Source organism: Chenopodium album, chromosome 2 (assembly GCF_948465745.1).
Source record: "Chenopodium album chromosome 2, dcCheAlbu1.1, whole genome shotgun sequence".
Taxonomy (NCBI): domain Eukaryota; kingdom Viridiplantae; phylum Streptophyta; class Magnoliopsida; order Caryophyllales; family Amaranthaceae; genus Chenopodium; species Chenopodium album.
The window spans coordinates 29,903,133-29,921,452 of record NC_137835.1 but is presented as its reverse complement, the minus strand read 5'-3'; the positions used below and the strand labels follow the sequence as shown (position 1 = coordinate 29,921,452).

At 34.6% G+C, this 18,320-nt stretch overlaps 1 protein-coding gene across 1 annotated transcript; it reads left to right on the top strand.

Moving 5' to 3' along the window:
* Nucleotides 1-8,904: 8,904 nt before the first annotated feature.
* On the top strand, nt 8,905-17,797 carry LOC145584928 (chaperone protein dnaJ 72-like). Its single transcript, XM_081641716.1, has 3 exons — nt 8,905-9,476; nt 16,522-16,591; nt 17,289-17,797. Exons 1-3 carry the CDS (start codon nt 9,061-9,063, stop codon nt 17,340-17,342), a joined length of 540 nt encoding a protein of 179 aa, XP_081497842.1. The 5' UTR covers nt 8,905-9,060; the 3' UTR covers nt 17,343-17,797.
* The last annotated feature ends 523 nt before the right edge of the window (nt 17,798-18,320 follow it).

Here is an 18,320-nt window from a genome sequence, read left to right as displayed (position 1 = left end):
ACCTTGTTGAGTATAACCAATTAAATGTATAGAACGTTATCTACCCTAAATTACCCAAGAGGACAAGTGACACTCTGCCGATGCCGACCCATCAGTCACGATCAAAGGATTGTTGGGTATCTAATTGGAAAAGCAATCTCAATATTACCGAGACCTAGATTCATTATGTTGTGATTATTTAGTGAACTCTAGCGCATTATCAATCAACATAAATAAAATCTAATATGCATAATCTACTAATGCATAAATAAACATGACATAGTATGACCCCTTAATCCTAAAAACTAATAAAGTAAAACTCTCACTTGAACCTTTATGGATCTCATCCATCTAGCTCCTTTGGGCCTTCACTCCATTGGCTTCTTGGATCAACTGCAACTTGTAATACTATTCTACCTACTACTTAAATAAAATAAAATAAATTACAAAAAATACTTAACGGTACGCAGACCGTATTTAGATTACAAAAATACGAAACGATGCGCAAATTGTATTTAGAATATATGGTTCATACTAGTCTATATATAGCAATAAATACTATCATACATTATAAAGAGCCATATAATAAATCACTCATCATGCTTTCCTAAACTACTACAACATCGAATGTTCATAATTAAGGAAACATGACATCTTAATATCTCATATTTGATTAAATTACTGCAATTAGATAATATCATATATTATTCATTACCAATCATAAAATATCATATATTCTATCTTAGGTATGAGATAGAATCAAATCTTATTTTAATTATGGAAGATAAATCATATTTATTTCCCATGATTATCCTAACTAATTTAGGAGATTCAATCCTAATTGTCTAGCTAATCACAAAATTTTAAATCAATTATTATCCAAAAATAATTATGGGATAATCTCATTATTAAATTAATTATTATCTATATAGAATCTTTTGCTCAATAATTATCTAAACTTAACAAAATTAACAACCTTAATTTTGATAAATATCTTTTAAAATCAAAACGTATCCTTTTAATTAATAAATCAGATTTAAAAGAATAAATTTTTAGGATAAGATCAGATTTTAAAAGATGATTATTATTATTATTATTATTATTATTATTATTATTATTATTATTATTATTATTATTATTATTATTATTATTATTATTATATATTTTTTCGATTTAAATTTTTATTCATGATATTTTTTTTTTGTTAATATAAGTATATAACATGTTTTAATAATATTTTGTAAAATTATACATCTTTCCCCTATAATAATAGCAGTGCGCTTTTTTAAAATAAATTATCATATAAGTATTTTTGTTCTAAATTATCATGTTTTAAATTTGATAATTACACGATAAAAATATTTCCCATATATTTACATTTTTCTAAAAAAATTATCATATACAATTTTTTTTTTTAAAAGTTAGCATATACATTTTTTGGGGTAAATTATCATATATGTTTTTTTTTTTATGTAATTTAAATTTGAATATCTAATGATAATATTTTGTTCTTAAAAAAAGAATAATTTTTATCCTTTTAAATAGTTTAAATCCTAATAAATCATAATTCGTTGTTTTTACCTACGGGGCAAAATTCTCAAATCTCATTCGTCACTTTTTCTTAGATGGCGAGTGAATTTTTTTAATTCTAAAATAAAATACAAATCTAATTTTCAATTGATTGAAATAATAACTTTGCTTATGTGGTGCGCCGAATGCTCTTGAAAAGTACCTATTTATTTATATATAATTAGATTACTATTACCCTTAGCTTATTCTTTTAAGTGTTACATTGAAATTTTTTCCACTATTCACTTTATCTAATGTGAAATTTTGAGCAATTAATCAATGATAGTGATCATACAAATGAAACAATATAGTCTTGTGTATATAGTACTATTGAAATTGTCTAATAAATATATTATTAATAGTCAATTGTTATACTTTATTCTTATTGATAATTATAATATATTATTGGTCAAATCTCTACATCGACATAGACGAAGATTGACCTGACCCGAATTGACCCAATTCGAATTTGACCCGACCCAAACTAGAACTTATAGTTGGACCTGAAGACTGTCCTGACCCGAATTGACCCGGCCCGATCAACCCGACCCGAACTTGACCCAAAGTGTTGACCCGATACTCGACCCGAAATACCATTGACCTGAAATCGACCCAAAATCCGACTCTGACCTGACCTGAATATTATTGATTGACCCGAAATTGACCCGACCCGACCCGACCCGTACACAACCCGAACGACCAATTTAGCATGCACTATTTTTATCAATAGTACTAAATTTACTTTACAATAAATAATTCAATAAAACTATCCAACTCAAATATTTCTTAAACTCTATGTTTTTTTCAATGTGTCAATTGAATTGGACCGCAAAAAGTTTTGCCATATCAGATTTCTATTTCACCTTCTAATACTTGTCGACTAAACCATTCATCACCTCAATTGCACGTGTTAAGTATTCTTCTGTACCCATCCAGTTAAAATATTTGCAATTATTAACCTAAAAATAAAATTTTCTTTCTCAATTACTCACAATAAATCAAACTTAATTACATTAATCCTGGGGTGTGAGAATTGCGTACCTGATAAATCATATTTATATAAAGTTTATAGGCACGTTTATGCTAGTTTTATAGTTACTTTTTGAGTCTTTTGTCGCTTTTTAGGTCGCAATTGCATAAGTTGTCCATTTTGTATTCTATTACGCTTAGTTTGTGTTTGTCTTGGTGTTTCAGGTGATTTATAGTCATTTGGACGCTTTCGAAGTGTTTGGAGTTGATTCGGATGATATTTAGATGGAAGCCGACGAACCGAGCTTATTAATCGTAGATACCATGTTCGTGTATGTTGATTTTGAGATTTATATGCATGAGAAATGAATATAGCATTCACAAGGGTCGCTATGCATCTTTCAGAAATGAATTTGAGTTAGAAACGAAGTTAAACGATATTTTACAAAGTGGCAAAACTGACCTTTGTCCACTGTTTTGATCATAAATTGAGTTCTACAAATTGGATTGTTGCGATTCAAATTTTGTTGGAAACTAGACTTGAAGATCTTTCCAATGATAGGTCACATGCCCCGAGAAGACTCCTAGAACAGAATTTATGGCCGTTTTAATCCGAGCTAGGTAGCCTGCGACCATACCCCGCGCCCAATCGAGGCTCCGTAGCTACTGCCAGGGCGCGGGGCTGACCTGCGCCCACAGGATTTAGCGAGTGCACGACCAGCCCACGACCATGAGGTTTCGTTGTTGCACATCACTCGTCCCTCGTTTCCGTCGATATTATTCGTGCCACGTCACCTTCTATCATCCAATAATATTGCAACTTATGTATATATTATTTTCTTATTTCTTTTCTTTAATTATTTTTAGATTAGATTTAGGAAGTTTATAAATATACCAAGGGATTAATATTTTCCCTTATGCCTTTTTATGCTTTTTATTATTTTACGTTCTTTTGAGTTTTCTCTTGAACTCTAGTTTCTCATGGCATCTCCATGGATTCTTTCATGGATGATTCTTGGGTTTATTATTTCAATTCATTGAGGTATTTTATTTCTATCTCTTATTTTTAATTATGTTATATTTCTTAGATCTAGTTTTAATTATTTCTTCCATGTTTGAGTAATTTATTTCTAGGGTTTGGGAATCCATGTTTATACAATGAATCTAGATTGATGTTTTTAATATTTTGATTATTAATTTCTCTAATTGATAGTGTTTTGTTGTTAATCTTGCAACCTGATCAATTGTAAAGATGGGCACGGGCCGTGCCGGCACGCGGGCGGCACGGGCCCGGCACGACTCCGGCACGGCCCGGCACGGGCACGGTGGCCGGCACGGCACGGCACGGCGGCACGCCGGCGTGCCGTGGGCCGTGCCGTGAACAAATTTTTTGGGACCGGCACGGGCACGGCCCGTGGCACGGCGGGCGGCACGGTGGCCGGCACGTGGGCCGGCACGCCGGCACGACCCGCCGGCACGGCACGTGGCACGGCCCGGCACGGCCAGGCACGGCCCGGCACGGCCAGGCACGGCACGGCACGGCACGGCCCGTGCCGTTGGAATATGGCCGTTTATGGCCGTTTTCCAACAGCTATAAACGGCCATATTTTCCACCCCATTTCCCACCCAAATCCCCTATAAATACCTCATATTTTCCTCCAAAATTTTCACAATTCATCAACTCATCTCTTCTCTCTTATTCTCTAATTTTCTTACTCCCAAATTCTCAATTCTCAAATTCCTAAAAAACATACAATCTTCCTCTCTTTTGTGAAAAGAAAAAAAAAATTCCTACTCTCTTATAAATTTTACATTTTTACTATTATTACTTGTACTAGTCTACTACCAAAAAAAAAAAAAAAAAAAAAATTGTTATATTTACATTCGGGAAATTAAAAATTCGGGAAATTATAAATTTGGGAAAGCATTGAAGCGTCATTGTAAGATCTAACTCAACTTTATTTTAATTTGTTATTGTTATTGTTATTGTTATTGTTACTATTATTAATTTATTATCATTATTACTATTATTATTATTATTATTATTATTATTATTATTATTATTATTATTATTATTATTATTATTATTATTATTGGAACTACTTAATTATATAAAAACTACTTTCTATTTTAATTGTGGGTTATTTGGATTGTTGAAATCTGTCTAAGGCGGGATTTGGGCTCTGGACAACGTCGCTCCTAACCTCTCCTACCTGGGATCTCATTGATCCAAGTAATCTACTATTATTATAATTATTTTTGAAAATTTAATTTATATAAAAACTACTTACTAATTAATTCTCATTGATCTCATTGTTGTTAATTGTTACTTTGTTATTGTTAGTTGTGTTATTATTATTAATTAATCATGGCATCAAACCCGAACGTTTCCTCCTCCTCTAGAAAAGCCAAGTCAACACGTAGGGAATCACCAAACCCAAACACTTCAATGTCTATGCCCCCCCCTAACATGCCCTTTCCCTCTCCTAACATGCCCTTTCCAAACACTTCCACCCCTTTCTTTCATCCCCAAAACACGGGAGGGCAAGAACAAATGGATGATATGGCTCCTTGGACCCAATTTCAACAAACCCAATTTCAACAATATGAATTTCCTTTTCCTCCTCCTCCTCCTTCCCAAGGTAGCCAAACACAAGCTTGCGGGTCGAGTGAACCATCCACCCATAATCCTAACATATTAGAGTGGTGTACCGAAGAGGATTTTGCTCAAACCAAAAGAAAGAGTGGATGTTGGGTACATTATCAATTAAGTAAAGATGGAAAAAAATGCAAGTGTCGGACTTGTGGTAAAATTTTCTCGGCCGATACCAAGGGAGGGACGGGACACCTTACTAGGCATACAAAAAAATGTGGTGGACCATCTAGTGATCCAACCCAACCTAAAATTTCTCAATTCCATCCACAAGGTTTCATTTACAATTACGAGAGAGATAGGGATGAACTTGGGAGAATGCTTGTACATGCAGAACAACCTTTTCTTTTCGCCGAAAATGATGCCTTCAACAACTATATTAACCGAGCACTACAACCAAAACACAAAAAAATGTCCCGAAAAACCGTTCGATCTGCTGCCATGAAGACTTATCTAGAGTACAAATTGAAATTAGTAAATGAATTAGCTAATCTTCCTTGTAGAGTTTCTTTAACCGCCGATGCATGGGATGGTGGGTACGGACTTCACTATTTATGTGTTACTTGTCATTGGTTAGATAATGAGTGGATGTTACAAAAACGCATCATTCATTTCAAAATGCTTGAATACCCTCATACCGGTCTTAACATTTCACATCATTTAATGGAAGCTATTGATGCATATAGTCTTAGGGATAAAATCATGTCTATGACTTTCGATAACGCAACTTCTATGACATATAGTGCGAATTTGGTTAAACCCCAATTAACCGATTTAGTATTAGATGGAGAAGCACTTCATGTTAGATGCATTTGTCATGTTCTTAACTTGTGTGTGAAGGATGGAACACAAGCAATTGGTCCATTTTATCACAAAATACGGAGTGCTATTTGCACTATTAATAGCTCTAACATGAGATATCAAGAATGGAAAGGTTTTTGCAGGCAACAACGGATTAAAACCATAAAAATAGCACCGGATTGTCCAACTAGGTGGAACTCCACCTATGAAATGTTGAGTCGGGCAATCGAGTACAAGGTTCATTTAACACTTTTTTATAATATGAAATATCCACAAAATGCTTTACTTGAAGATGATTGGGCTAATTGTGAAAAATATATGCAGTTTTTACAATTACTATATGGTATGACACATTGTTTTTCTTCTGTATATAATCCTTGTGCTCATTCTTTTCTTAGCAATGCATGTTTACTTGCACAACTTTTTGCGGAACACCGATCAGAACATGTTTATCGTGGATATCTTCCATCCATGGAGGATAAATGGCGTAAATATTACACCGATATTCCTAAGATTTATATTTTTGCTTCCATTTTAGATCCTAGACAAAAATATGATGGCACCTTTTTATTAATTGATATTTATTATAGTAACATGAATTTTGAAGATGATGTTGAAACTTTTAAGAATAAGGTGACGGATGAGTTTTTTAATTTATATAATGTTTATGAAAGTAAATATGGAACCGTGTCTCGATTTGCCCCTTCTCAAACATCCAAAAATGTAAGTAAACGGGCCAAAGGTTTATTTGCACAAGCTGCTAACTTGATGTCTAAGTATTCAGGTACAGAATCATCATCATCTAGGAGAACTCAAAGCGATGTTTCGGAGTTGCAAATGTACTTAAGTTACGACTTCATGAAAGGCATGGACGATGAAGAGAAGTTTGGCCTCGACATCCTCGATTGGTGGAAATCACAAGCCGTGAAACATCCAATTTTGTCGGCAATGGCTCGTGATATTTTTGCTATCCAAGTCTCCTCCGTTGCTTCCGAAAGAGCTTTTAGTGCGTCGGGAAGAGTTCTAGACGATAGAAGAACAAGACTAAAACCCGAAACACTTGAAATGTGTGTTTGCTTCAAGGATTGGTTGGATGCCGAAACTCGTTCTCAAGATCGTACTTATGCACAAAACGACGACGATGAAGGAACGTCGACTTCTTTTAGTTCTCAATCCACTCAATTGGCGGATGAACTTGAACCTCTAGGAGACGAAGACGAAGATGAAGACGAAGGCGAAGACGAAGGCGAAGACGAAGACGACCAATAATAATTACATGATTACATATTTACATTATACACTATTGTATTCTTTTTGTATTATCGAACTTCGTATTCCGTATAATAAATGAAGTTATTCAATATTCATACACTGTTGTACGATTTTTAATTATCATTACTTATTTTGTAATTTTGTATTATTGAATTATCGTACATTCGTACGGTCGTACCGGCTACCGTCATATAATAAAATAAGTTATTCTTCAATTTTTTGTGTTTTCGGATTATCGCACTAGTATTTTTTTTTTTTATTATATGCATTTTTGTTTTTAATTCGTTTTTTTTTAACATTTATTTTTTTTTTTTAAAAAAAAAAAATAAAAAATAAATTAAGGTCGGCACGGTTTGGCCCGCGGCCCGGCACGGCACGGCCCGCTAGGCACGTGGGCCGTGCCGTGCCGTGGGCTGGGGTGTGCCAATTTCAGGCACGGCACGGCACGGCCCGCCGCGGAGCCGGCACGGCACGGCACGGCACGGCCGCCACCCCGGCACGGCCAGGCACGGCCCGCGGCGGCACGGGCACGGCCCGTGCCCATGTTTAATCAATTGTTTGATTAATTATTGTTAATAAGAGTTTGAATCAAACGATCTTACTTTTAGAAGCTTACCTACAATTAGCAATTCTGATTATGTTAGCGACCAAACTACATATGTTGAATTGAGAGCGTTAAGACCCGACCGTAGGCTTAGCAATTGCTCTAGATAATTGATTGATTGAATTCATTATTGATATTTGATAGATTTAGAATTATAAGCATGGTGAACCATAACCCTAGGTTTTTTTTTTAGTAGTTCTTTTATTCCTATTTTAATTTAGACTACTTTTCTATCCGAATTTCGTGACATAGTTTAGTTTCACCAAATTCTTAAAGGTTAGATTAAATAGCTATCTCTCTGTGGATTCGACCCTACTTACCCTACTACATTGTTAGTTGGTTTTGTTAGGAATTTATTTTTTACAGGTGTACGACAACCTATCAGTACCTTAACATGTCTTCAACTCCCAACGGAGTTTTTCCTCAATGTTGACGAGACAGTGATAGGAATACATAGGAAGAAAATTAAATGGAGAGGTAGAGCCGTAGAAGGGTGTAATAAATCATTCACGTGACAATAAAAAAAATCTAAAAAATATTTCAAATTCTTATTTTTTTTTTTTTTGGCAAAATTTAGATTTCCGGCAAAAATCTCAATTTTCCAGTATCATTGATGTTAATGTTATTATGTGCACCTAAGTGTATAGTTTGATATGCATAATGCACCCTTAAAAGGTTGTGTTACTACAAGCACTTTGTAATAGTTGGTGTTGTTGCGGCTAATTTTTCCTAATAATAAAATAATAATAACACGCTTGAGCTTTGCTTAGAAGCCAAAAAAGGACCTAATAGAGCGACATTAATGCAAACATACACGACACGAAATGTTTACAAACTCGACTCATTATGGCTAGAATCCTACATTTTTGTTTGGAGTTAGAGAGTCACGAGGACAAGTGATGTAAATCGATCTCAATATCTCTTAAAATCGGAAGAACTCTAAACCTCTAACCACTATCATTATCCCTCAAGTCAGAATCCGAATATGATGGCGGAAGAAAACGAAGCCACGACGCCTCGCTATCACCCTTACCTTCATTCGCACAGATCGTATCAAATTATCAACACTTTTTTCTCTGAATGCAACGTAACTCACCCCATGTCATCTCACTCGAAACTACTTCTTTCTTCCAACGAACACCAGAAAATCATAACGTCGCACACACAAACGAAATCACAATTCGACATTCCAATTCTCCGACACTGATCATCAATGGCGGATCATTACAGAATCTTAGGAATCACAAAAAATGCGTCAAAATCAGAAATTAAAGATGCTTTTCGTAAATTAGCGGTTCAATTTCACCCCGATAAACACGCGCAATCATCAAAGTCTGCAAAAGATGCTGCAACTCTTAAATTCAAGCAAGTTTCTGAAGCTTACGAAGTTTTAATTGATGATCGAAAGCGTGCTGCTTATAATTTGAGCAGATACAGCAGTGGCGGATCTAACAATTTTTATAATAATAATAACAGCAGTTACAATGCTGGTTATTATCGTCGCGGTGGTTCTTATTATCGACCGCCACCATCGTCGTCATCTGGAGCTAATCGCTTTGCGACGAATTTAGACGCCGTTTTTCGATATATGACGACTCGTTCTTTCCTTCTTCATCTTGCCTTTGCTGGGTACATATTTCTTTCTCTTCGTTATTATTCGTTTGGTTGTTTTAAGTGCATTTTCAATCTTAATTATGTTTGTTATTGTTGTTGTTATAGAGATGTGAATTAGTGGAGTATTTGTGGAAATTGTTAACAATTAGAAAAATATAGTCCCGGACTATTGTAATTAAAGGATGGCTAGGATTCTGAATAATATACTAGTAGTATAATTGTATTATTGTAATTTAAGGATGATTTAGGGTTCTGAATCATGTGTTGGTTTTTGTTGATGTTTTTGTAGAATTGTGAATTGATGGAGTATTTGTGGGTTAGGATCAAGGGAATTGTAAATTATTATAGTGCAATTGTTATTTCGGGATGATTATAGGATTCTGAATAATGTGTTATGCTGGTTGAATTGTTTTCATGGGAATCGAGGGAGTACGATTTGTATAGCTGCCTGCCTGCCTAAACGGGAAACTAGTTTTTATTTTTTTATTTTTATTTTTTTTTAAAGGAGATAGTAGGTAGAGAAATAACAATGGATGGGATAGAGAAAGGAGTTATAGGATAGAGATGATTGAGAGAAAATGGTCAAAAGAGAGCATATGGGTTAAGAGTTAGGAGAGAGCATATGGGAATTGTAAACTATTATAGTGCAACTGTTATTTCGGGATGATTATAGGATTCTGAATAATGTGTTATACTGGTTGAGTTGTTTTCATGGGAATCGGGGGAGTACGATTTGTATAGCTGCCTGCTTTTCTATCTGGGAAACTAGCCTTTTTTTAATTTAATTTTAATTTTAATTTTTATTTTTATGGAGAGAGTAGGTAGAGAAATAACAATGGATGCGATAGAGAAGGAGTTATAGGATAGAGATGATTGAGAGAAAATGGTCAAAAGAGAGCATATGGGTTAAGAGTTAGGAGAGACAATTTGAAGTTGGAAGTCTTGGAACCATGTGGTTTAAGTATGCTAGTGTCAATGTAGTGGATGTTGTTAGGACAATCAGATGTAGGCAATCTCACTGGATTTCCGTTACCGACAAGGTGTTCTGTGTGTTTAATTGCATTTGACACTGAACATTTATTGAAAATGCATTTCAACACTTGATGGTTGCATGTAGGTGACTGTGGAAAGTCATTTGGAGGAACTTAAAATGCTATTTGAAGTAGTGTAAAAGATTCCTAATTGGAGCTTGTGAATAGAATTTTTTTTATTCTCACTGTTGTGACGTTCTATTGGAAGGACTCCATTGGAACTAGTAGGGAAGAGAAAAAAAAAAAAAAAAAAAAAAAGAAAAAACGAAAAAAAAAAAGAGAGAGAGAGAGAGGGAAAAAAAAAAAAAACAGAGAAGACTTCGCAAGAAAGGAACAATATAAACTGAGGAAACTGATTTACACTACTGGTGTAAAGGGCTAAGGAAAAGATAGGCAATATGGTAATCTTTCATTTGAGAATTTTTGTACTTAAGCTCATTATAAACTTATTGACCTATCTTATATCAAATCTAAAATCCATTATACTCTCAGTAAATTGAAGAGCTGCAAAGGGACCCCCTAGGCATATTACACCTAAAATTCCTTGACCTTTTTTTGGAAAGGATATTGATTTACTCTCTTAGGCATCACACCCGAGCACAACCTAGCTTTTGCATTCATTTATACTCTTAACATCCACTATAGAGACATTATACCAAATGCAAACCCAATATATATATTCATTATATTCAAAAGTTTTTTGTATAATGGGAAGTGCTTCTAGTTATAGAGCATTAGAGAACCTTCTCTTTTAGCTAAGGAAAATAAAATGAAATAACATTACTAAATTGTACATATGTGTTAAATTGGAAGAATATTCTAACAACTCTTATCATGATTGAAAGATATTTCTCTCTAAAAAATCACTTGATGGAAGCTGTTCTGACACTCTTCAAGTTCCTTGAACTATATTTCTGCTTCTTAAGGTGATGATTTAACTTCCAAACCTTCTCTTCTTAAGTAGTTGAGCTGCACTACACAGCAAGTTGTTTACTTTAAATGTTTATAATCTCCATTACAGCCACCATAGTTAATTAACTTCTCTAGTTTTATTAGTGCTTAACTAGTTATCATCAGTCTAAATTGATCGGTATCTTCAGGCAAGTACTGCAGCACCCCTGCAGTTGGCTGAATTGACCAAGATACACCTGTGTCTTATTCAGAACTTGCTCTGTTTAGAATAGAAACTGTTCCAGATTTGAGCTCAACAGAGATATCTGCAGAAGGCCTCTTTAATTATGTCCAGTAGTTGAATAACTTAAGCTGATTTGAATTTTCTACATTCTGTCTCACCTCCGCCGAGCACCACCGGTCCACCGTCACTTGACATTGGCGTTGAGGGTTGCTGGGAGAGGAGAAAAGAAAAACGAAGTAAAAGAAGGCACTTTTAGAGTATAACTCCGAATCGAGCAGTTTTTTATCCTTAACTCTTTTCTGAGGAACAACTTTGTCAGAAATGGCAAAAAGCTAATTTTGACCATAAATTGGTGAGAATTGGCTTCAGTATGCTGACTGACAAAAACCATACGTGAAAAGTTAAGAAATAAAAAGAGAAAATCAAGGGGATACAATAAAAATTATATTGTCTGTTTAAGGATATAGTATATATAGATGAAAAATAAATAAGCTTTAAGAATGAGCTACACAATTCAATTTAGAAAACTTTAAGTTATATCATGCAATTTAATGATGGGTTGTATGATCATTTGAGTTTGGGCTTAGGAACTAAAATTGACCCAAAGGTTTAGTCTTTAATGAATAAGAGTTAGGACTTCATAAATATGTTAGGCTTATTTGTAAGAAGTCACCGTGTTCAAACCTAACACTTGGTTCATCAGCTGTTTGTCATCGAAACTTTTGTGTTGGTAATATTTTTAAGCCATATATCAAGGAATGATATTTTATATTTGTATAAAGATGAAGGTACCTCTGTACCAATTAGCTATTAGTACTTCTCTAATTTTTATTCTTTAAAGTTCAAGAACTTTGTTTTCGATAGGTGAGGTAGAATTTGGATGTATGTCTTTTTGGCGTAAGGTTGTGGACTATTCTTTATATTGCAGAGGTGGGATGATTTGGTGTCATTTCTAAGCTAGACTATGAAAGAGGCTATGATGGAGTAGTGAAACTTCTTGGATAAAGTTATGGAGCAGAAAGCTTTTCGCTCTGTCACCTAGGCACCTTGGCTGAGGATGTAGTGACTACCATACAGTGAATTCTTTTTGAAGATCTAATATTTATTCTTTTTAATTCAAGAACTTTGTTTTCTATAGGTGAGATAGAATTTAGATGTAATGTCTTTTGGTGTAAGGTTGTGGACTATTCTTTATATTCTAGAGGGGGGATGATTTGGAGTCATTTCTAAGTTAGAATGTGAAAGAGGCTACGACGGAGTAGTGAAAATTCTTGGATAAAGTTATGGAGGAGAAAGCTTTTCACTCTGTCACCTACGCATCTTGGCAGAGGTAGTGAGACTAGTGACTATATATGTGATTTTCTTTGGTGGAGGTGTTGTGAGTTGGATATCATTTTGTTACTTATTAGAGAATGTTTAGGAGCTGTTTGGTTCAAATTGTGGAAAGAAAATTTAGGAAAACTTTATAATAGAAGGAAGTATGAAAGAGTGCTATTTTATGTTTGGTTGAATGCGGTGTTCAACTTCCGGTATTGCTTGATAAAGAAGGAAAATTTTTATTTTTATTTTGTACTTCTGTGTTTTTAATGAACTGTTACCTTGCAATATCCTTCCTTCATTTGTCTTGTTAACTTTGACCGTTAAATTATGATGTAACTATGCTTTCATTTCTTTTTGTTGAAAGTTAAAGCTTTCTCTTTTCTCTCAGATTTTCATTTTACATTTACTTTCTTTGAGACTTATGCATCTTCACTCTCAAAACTCTTACAGAACCACCCTCACTGCCAGCCTATCGAGTACTATACTTGATGCACCCTATAGCACACATAGCCTCCTTATCTAGTAACCTGTGGGCAGAGCACCAGCTTTTTGCATACTCTCTCTCTCTCCCTTATACAGTGGCACCAACCACTCCCCTCCCCCCTCCTCCCTCCTCCCTCCTCCCATCCTTCTATTTCTTGCAATGAAGTATTATATTAATAACCCGCAATGATTAAGAATACAATAAAGCTTGATAATTTAAAAGCATACAAATACATATTCCTTTAACTAGACCCAGACAGAATTAGTATCCAAATGCACCCATCTTCTTGTAAGGAGTTTACTTTTAAGGACTCTTCATGCACAAGGCCCATAAATCATACACCAAAACAAAAGTAAGCAATCATCCAACAATTAAACTGATTACTCCCTCTGTCCTAAAATAATTGTTTTGGTTATTGGTATACTATTTTAGTCAATCCCTATAATAATGTTCCATTACCTTAAATGGATAATTTACTCATCCAATTTATGTGATATGAGCCTCACCGTTATCTATTTCAATCCATATCTTATGAGATGTAGGATTTTCTACTAACTTTTTTTCCAACAATCAAATGTTTTTGTTCTTAGTTTTCCACTTTTTACCAAAAACTCCCACACTATCGCATTATTTCTTCTTAGTATGTCTGCCCAAGTGTCACGGTTTGAGTGTTTTGACACCAAATTGTGCGGCGCTTTCTTGCCTATTGGCAGCAAGGGTGCAAGACTTGTGCAGATTCGAGGCTTGTGAGCACAAAGCAGTATAAGAGGGCATCTAAATCACAAGGGGCACTATCTTTTTGGTGATGAAGTGCAGGTGATCGAGGCTTGTGATGGCCGAGCTAGTCAAGGCGGACATAGGCAAGACCAAATCACGAGTTTTAGTATATAGTGAGTTTGGGGTGCTAATTTGCATGTGACAACACAATATGTATAGAGGTCTAATAACACAACATAAAAGCGAGGTAACACTTGGTAGTAAGCTTTTGGATTTCATTAATCTCTTGCTCCCTAAAGAGCTTCCTTTTGGATTTACGATGTTTTCCCTGTAAATGCTGGGTTGACAAAAACATAGTAATAACATCCAGGGCCTAGGAAACTTAAACAAAAGCCTAGAAAGCATTTAAATTCTAAAACATGAAAAGGAGGTTGGATTCTAACACCGAGCCTAAGAGGACAATAGTTTGAGGATGGAGGGAGTACAATAATTTAATAGCCTGCTACTACCAGGCCTATCACATCATGCTTACACTACTGTTACCAAGCCAACAAAACAGTACAGCTAGCCTTAATTGGACCAAAAAGTTAATCTAACAGCCAAGTTAAAAAGTGTAAATCTTAGTAGATCTGAAAATCTAAAATTTATAGATGGTTTTTTAAACCACTAACTTCTAGATTGATTTTTTTATTTTTTATTTTTGAAAAAGGTAAAAAATATTATTAATGGTTCAAAAAACTTGTACAAACAACAAGGCTACACAAAAGCTAGCCACCCTACATCTACACATCCCCAAAGCAGAACACCACAAAAAAAAAAAAAAAAAAAAAAAAAAAAAAAAAAAAAAGGAAAAAAAAAAAGAAACACAGCATCTATACATCAAAACAAACACAAAACTACTAAGCCGTCAAGCACTCCAGCCATTTCCTGTTCTTTCTGCTTGTTGTCCTTGGCATGACTTGGTAATTCTCAACTTCTAGAAATTTCTTGAAGCCAATTATAATGAATGCCTTCCACAAACAGCATCATGTACACTTCGTATATAGCCCCCAAATTTCTTAGAGAATTAGAAGCAATTTCAGGTTCTGAGTTAAATCATCATTAGGACTGCTGAACTAGAGTCTAGTGATTGACAGGGTCTTTATGAGGGCCAGATGGCTCAAAGATAGTTGGCTTTATTTCAGGTTTGGGATTCTCATATTTCTTTTTATCTCTTTGCCATTTCTTTATGCAAGGCTCCTGGATTGGGGTGGACAATTTTACCTACTAACCTGTGTTTGTAAGCCTGAGGAAGAAGAGATTAATTGTGTTCAAGAATCTCTCTTTTATGGTATAAATGTTTATGATGTTTCCCCCTTGAAGTCAAACTCCATCGAGGACATTGTGATTGAAAGCTAACAGAGTCTTCAAAGTGATGGGCTGAACATGTAACTTGAGATGGAAGCTCTGTTTTAAGTTTTTGTCTTTTTTTTTTTTTCCTTCTTTTTTTCTTTTTTTCCTTTTCAATCTAGCTATACCTATTTTTGTAAGAGGTTTGATCCTTTGGGAACCTTTGGTGAATAAGTGGCCCCTGGTAATCCTCTATGATGTGTCAATCAGCTAAAGTAAACCGATATCTCTCTCTCTCCTTTTTTTTTTTTTTTTTTTTGAAAGACTACAAGACCAAAGCGATTCAAAAAGCTTTTGTGTGAGCAGTACATTAAGGAATTTTTACTAACTATAAAATTTTGAAACTTTGAATGTCCCAAAAAAAAAACTGTCTACTATACTGGCAAGGCCAGCTATCAACTGTTGAAGAATACGTTGATGTCCTTTCTATGGAAGATTATCAGTTTGTTTGCTTGCGGTTGAGTAAGGCTTTCAATAATCTCACAGCCGATATTCGCAGCTTGATGTCTTTTGTTTCTACAAAAAAAATAGTGTTATTGGTAGCTCGTGAAGGACTTGTGATCTTCACACCCTATAAATTTCTTCTTTCATTATTACTAAATATCTCTCTAGTTAAGTATAATGGTTGATGTTTGTCTATATCAACTGTCATCCAGCCTGCGTAAAGTATTCATACTTTCATTGATCTATTTTGTAATGCCAAGTCATCTATGATCTTGTCTTATACTGAGTACATAATTATAATGGAGTTGAGCAAAAGTACATTATATTGCAATGACCACTTAACATGTTGGTTTTGCAAGTAGTTGGACCTGTAAACTAACTGTGAAAGTGAAGTTTGAAAGAATTTATGTATCTTCTTGGTTTTTCCTTTTTGGTTAAATTGATACCTAACATTCTGGAGTAGAATAATGAATTATTTGTAATGACTTTAAAAATTTCTAATGGCTATTTAACATCGTTTTTTATGTTCCACTTTTGCAGTATATTACTAGGCGGGACAGTAGTCATTGACATGAGTGGAGAAGCTCTGTGGAAGATGCAAAATCCTGGGGTATGTAATCTGAAAGTACTGAAAGTAGTAAGCCAGTTTTTATCACAGATAGATATGTGCTCTTTTAGTCCCCAATCTTTGTTGCTCACTATAATTTGTAAGTAGTACGACATAACTTCTTGTATTTGTGCCTATTGCCTAGTTTCCTATTGTGAGATAGGAGGCTTGCTTGATATTTGTCCATTGTGGGCTCAAATATCTTCTCTGGACTATAAGCCAAGACTTCCTAGGCCCCGCCTTCCAACCTCTCATCTCCTGGCGCATCACCCCACCCCCCCTCCCATACTTAAAAGAAAAAAATAGCCTGCATCATCAGCTGAGGCTTTCAGTTGATAGGCTTGTTGAGTTCTGATGATCAGTTTACAATTTCCATATTAGTTCAACCATTGGCTGGCTAGAAAAGCTAAAAAGGGACATGTATATGACTGGAGATTTTTACCCATCCAAGCCTTAGCTTTTTGCCTAATTGAACAATAAAATTGTATAAAGGAGCACGAAGCTATAGGCTTATTTCATGTTTTTGTTTTCAGCAATAGATGCCTTTATCTTAATTTCATGTGACTTTCACACCGATTCTTAGTTTCTTCAGCATGATTTTGTGATTTGGTGTTGGTTAATACAATACTTTCTGTTTAATATAAATTGATTTGCATATGTATTGATGTGATTATATAAAGTGCTTTTTGTGTTTTTTCAGAAGTCATTTGAAGAAGCAATGAAGTCTATTGAGAGAAACAGAGAGGAGGATTAGCAATAGGTAATTGATACTCTTATTGACAATTAATAGCTTCATTCAAGTAGAATAGAAGCAACATTGGTGCAGACTGTACAACTGGTATCGATCTTGTGGATGTCAAAATATGTACAATCTTAACCTGAATAGACAACGCATTCAATACTAGCGGAGGTATAGAGGCGGTTGTAAGTTGTTGCAGTCAATTGTTAAATTTTTTCCTAAATAAGGTATGGGAATCGGTCAATTGTATACTTATATGTTAGTATGTAAAAATAACCTAATATGTACAAATCTAATGTGTACCAACACCGTATATATGGCAGTAGTGTGGGTTGTGTTAACTCATGCGCTAGGGATTTTAAATAATTGTTGTTTGGTTGACAACAAAAAGTACAATGGAGGAAGTTTAACTTTCTTGGGAATGAAATAAACTTTCCACAAAACATGAGAATTACCCCCTCCTTTGGCCTCTCTAAATATTTATGAAATTAGAAAATCATGTTTAGATTGCATGATTTCATTTCAAATTCCGAAATTGGGCCAATTATATAGTTTGGATACTTCAAAATTTTGGAATTGTATTTGGCCCAATTCCAAGCCATTACATAAATCAGTTATGTTTTATGAATTTCAAATTCTAACCTAATATACGTTATTCTAAATTCTGTCTCTTCAAACATACTCTTCTTCTGTCCATTATTCTCTCTTCTCTACTAGTTATTCTTGCTCATCGCCACTATATCACGACATATTTTTCCGATGGCAATCATTGCACCACCGTAAACGCTGGAGTGTCGAAATATTTCACAACTTCTCGACAACAAAATATTTTCGTCAATTTGAAGCTCATATCAAGTACTCCGTTTCAAATATACTTCCAAAATTAAAATTAATAAAACTTTAGGTTCTTCTGGATTAATCTATTTTTGACAATTTATCTGAAATCATTTTTTATTCATTCACTAATAAAAAAGGGGCAAAAATTAGGGTTTA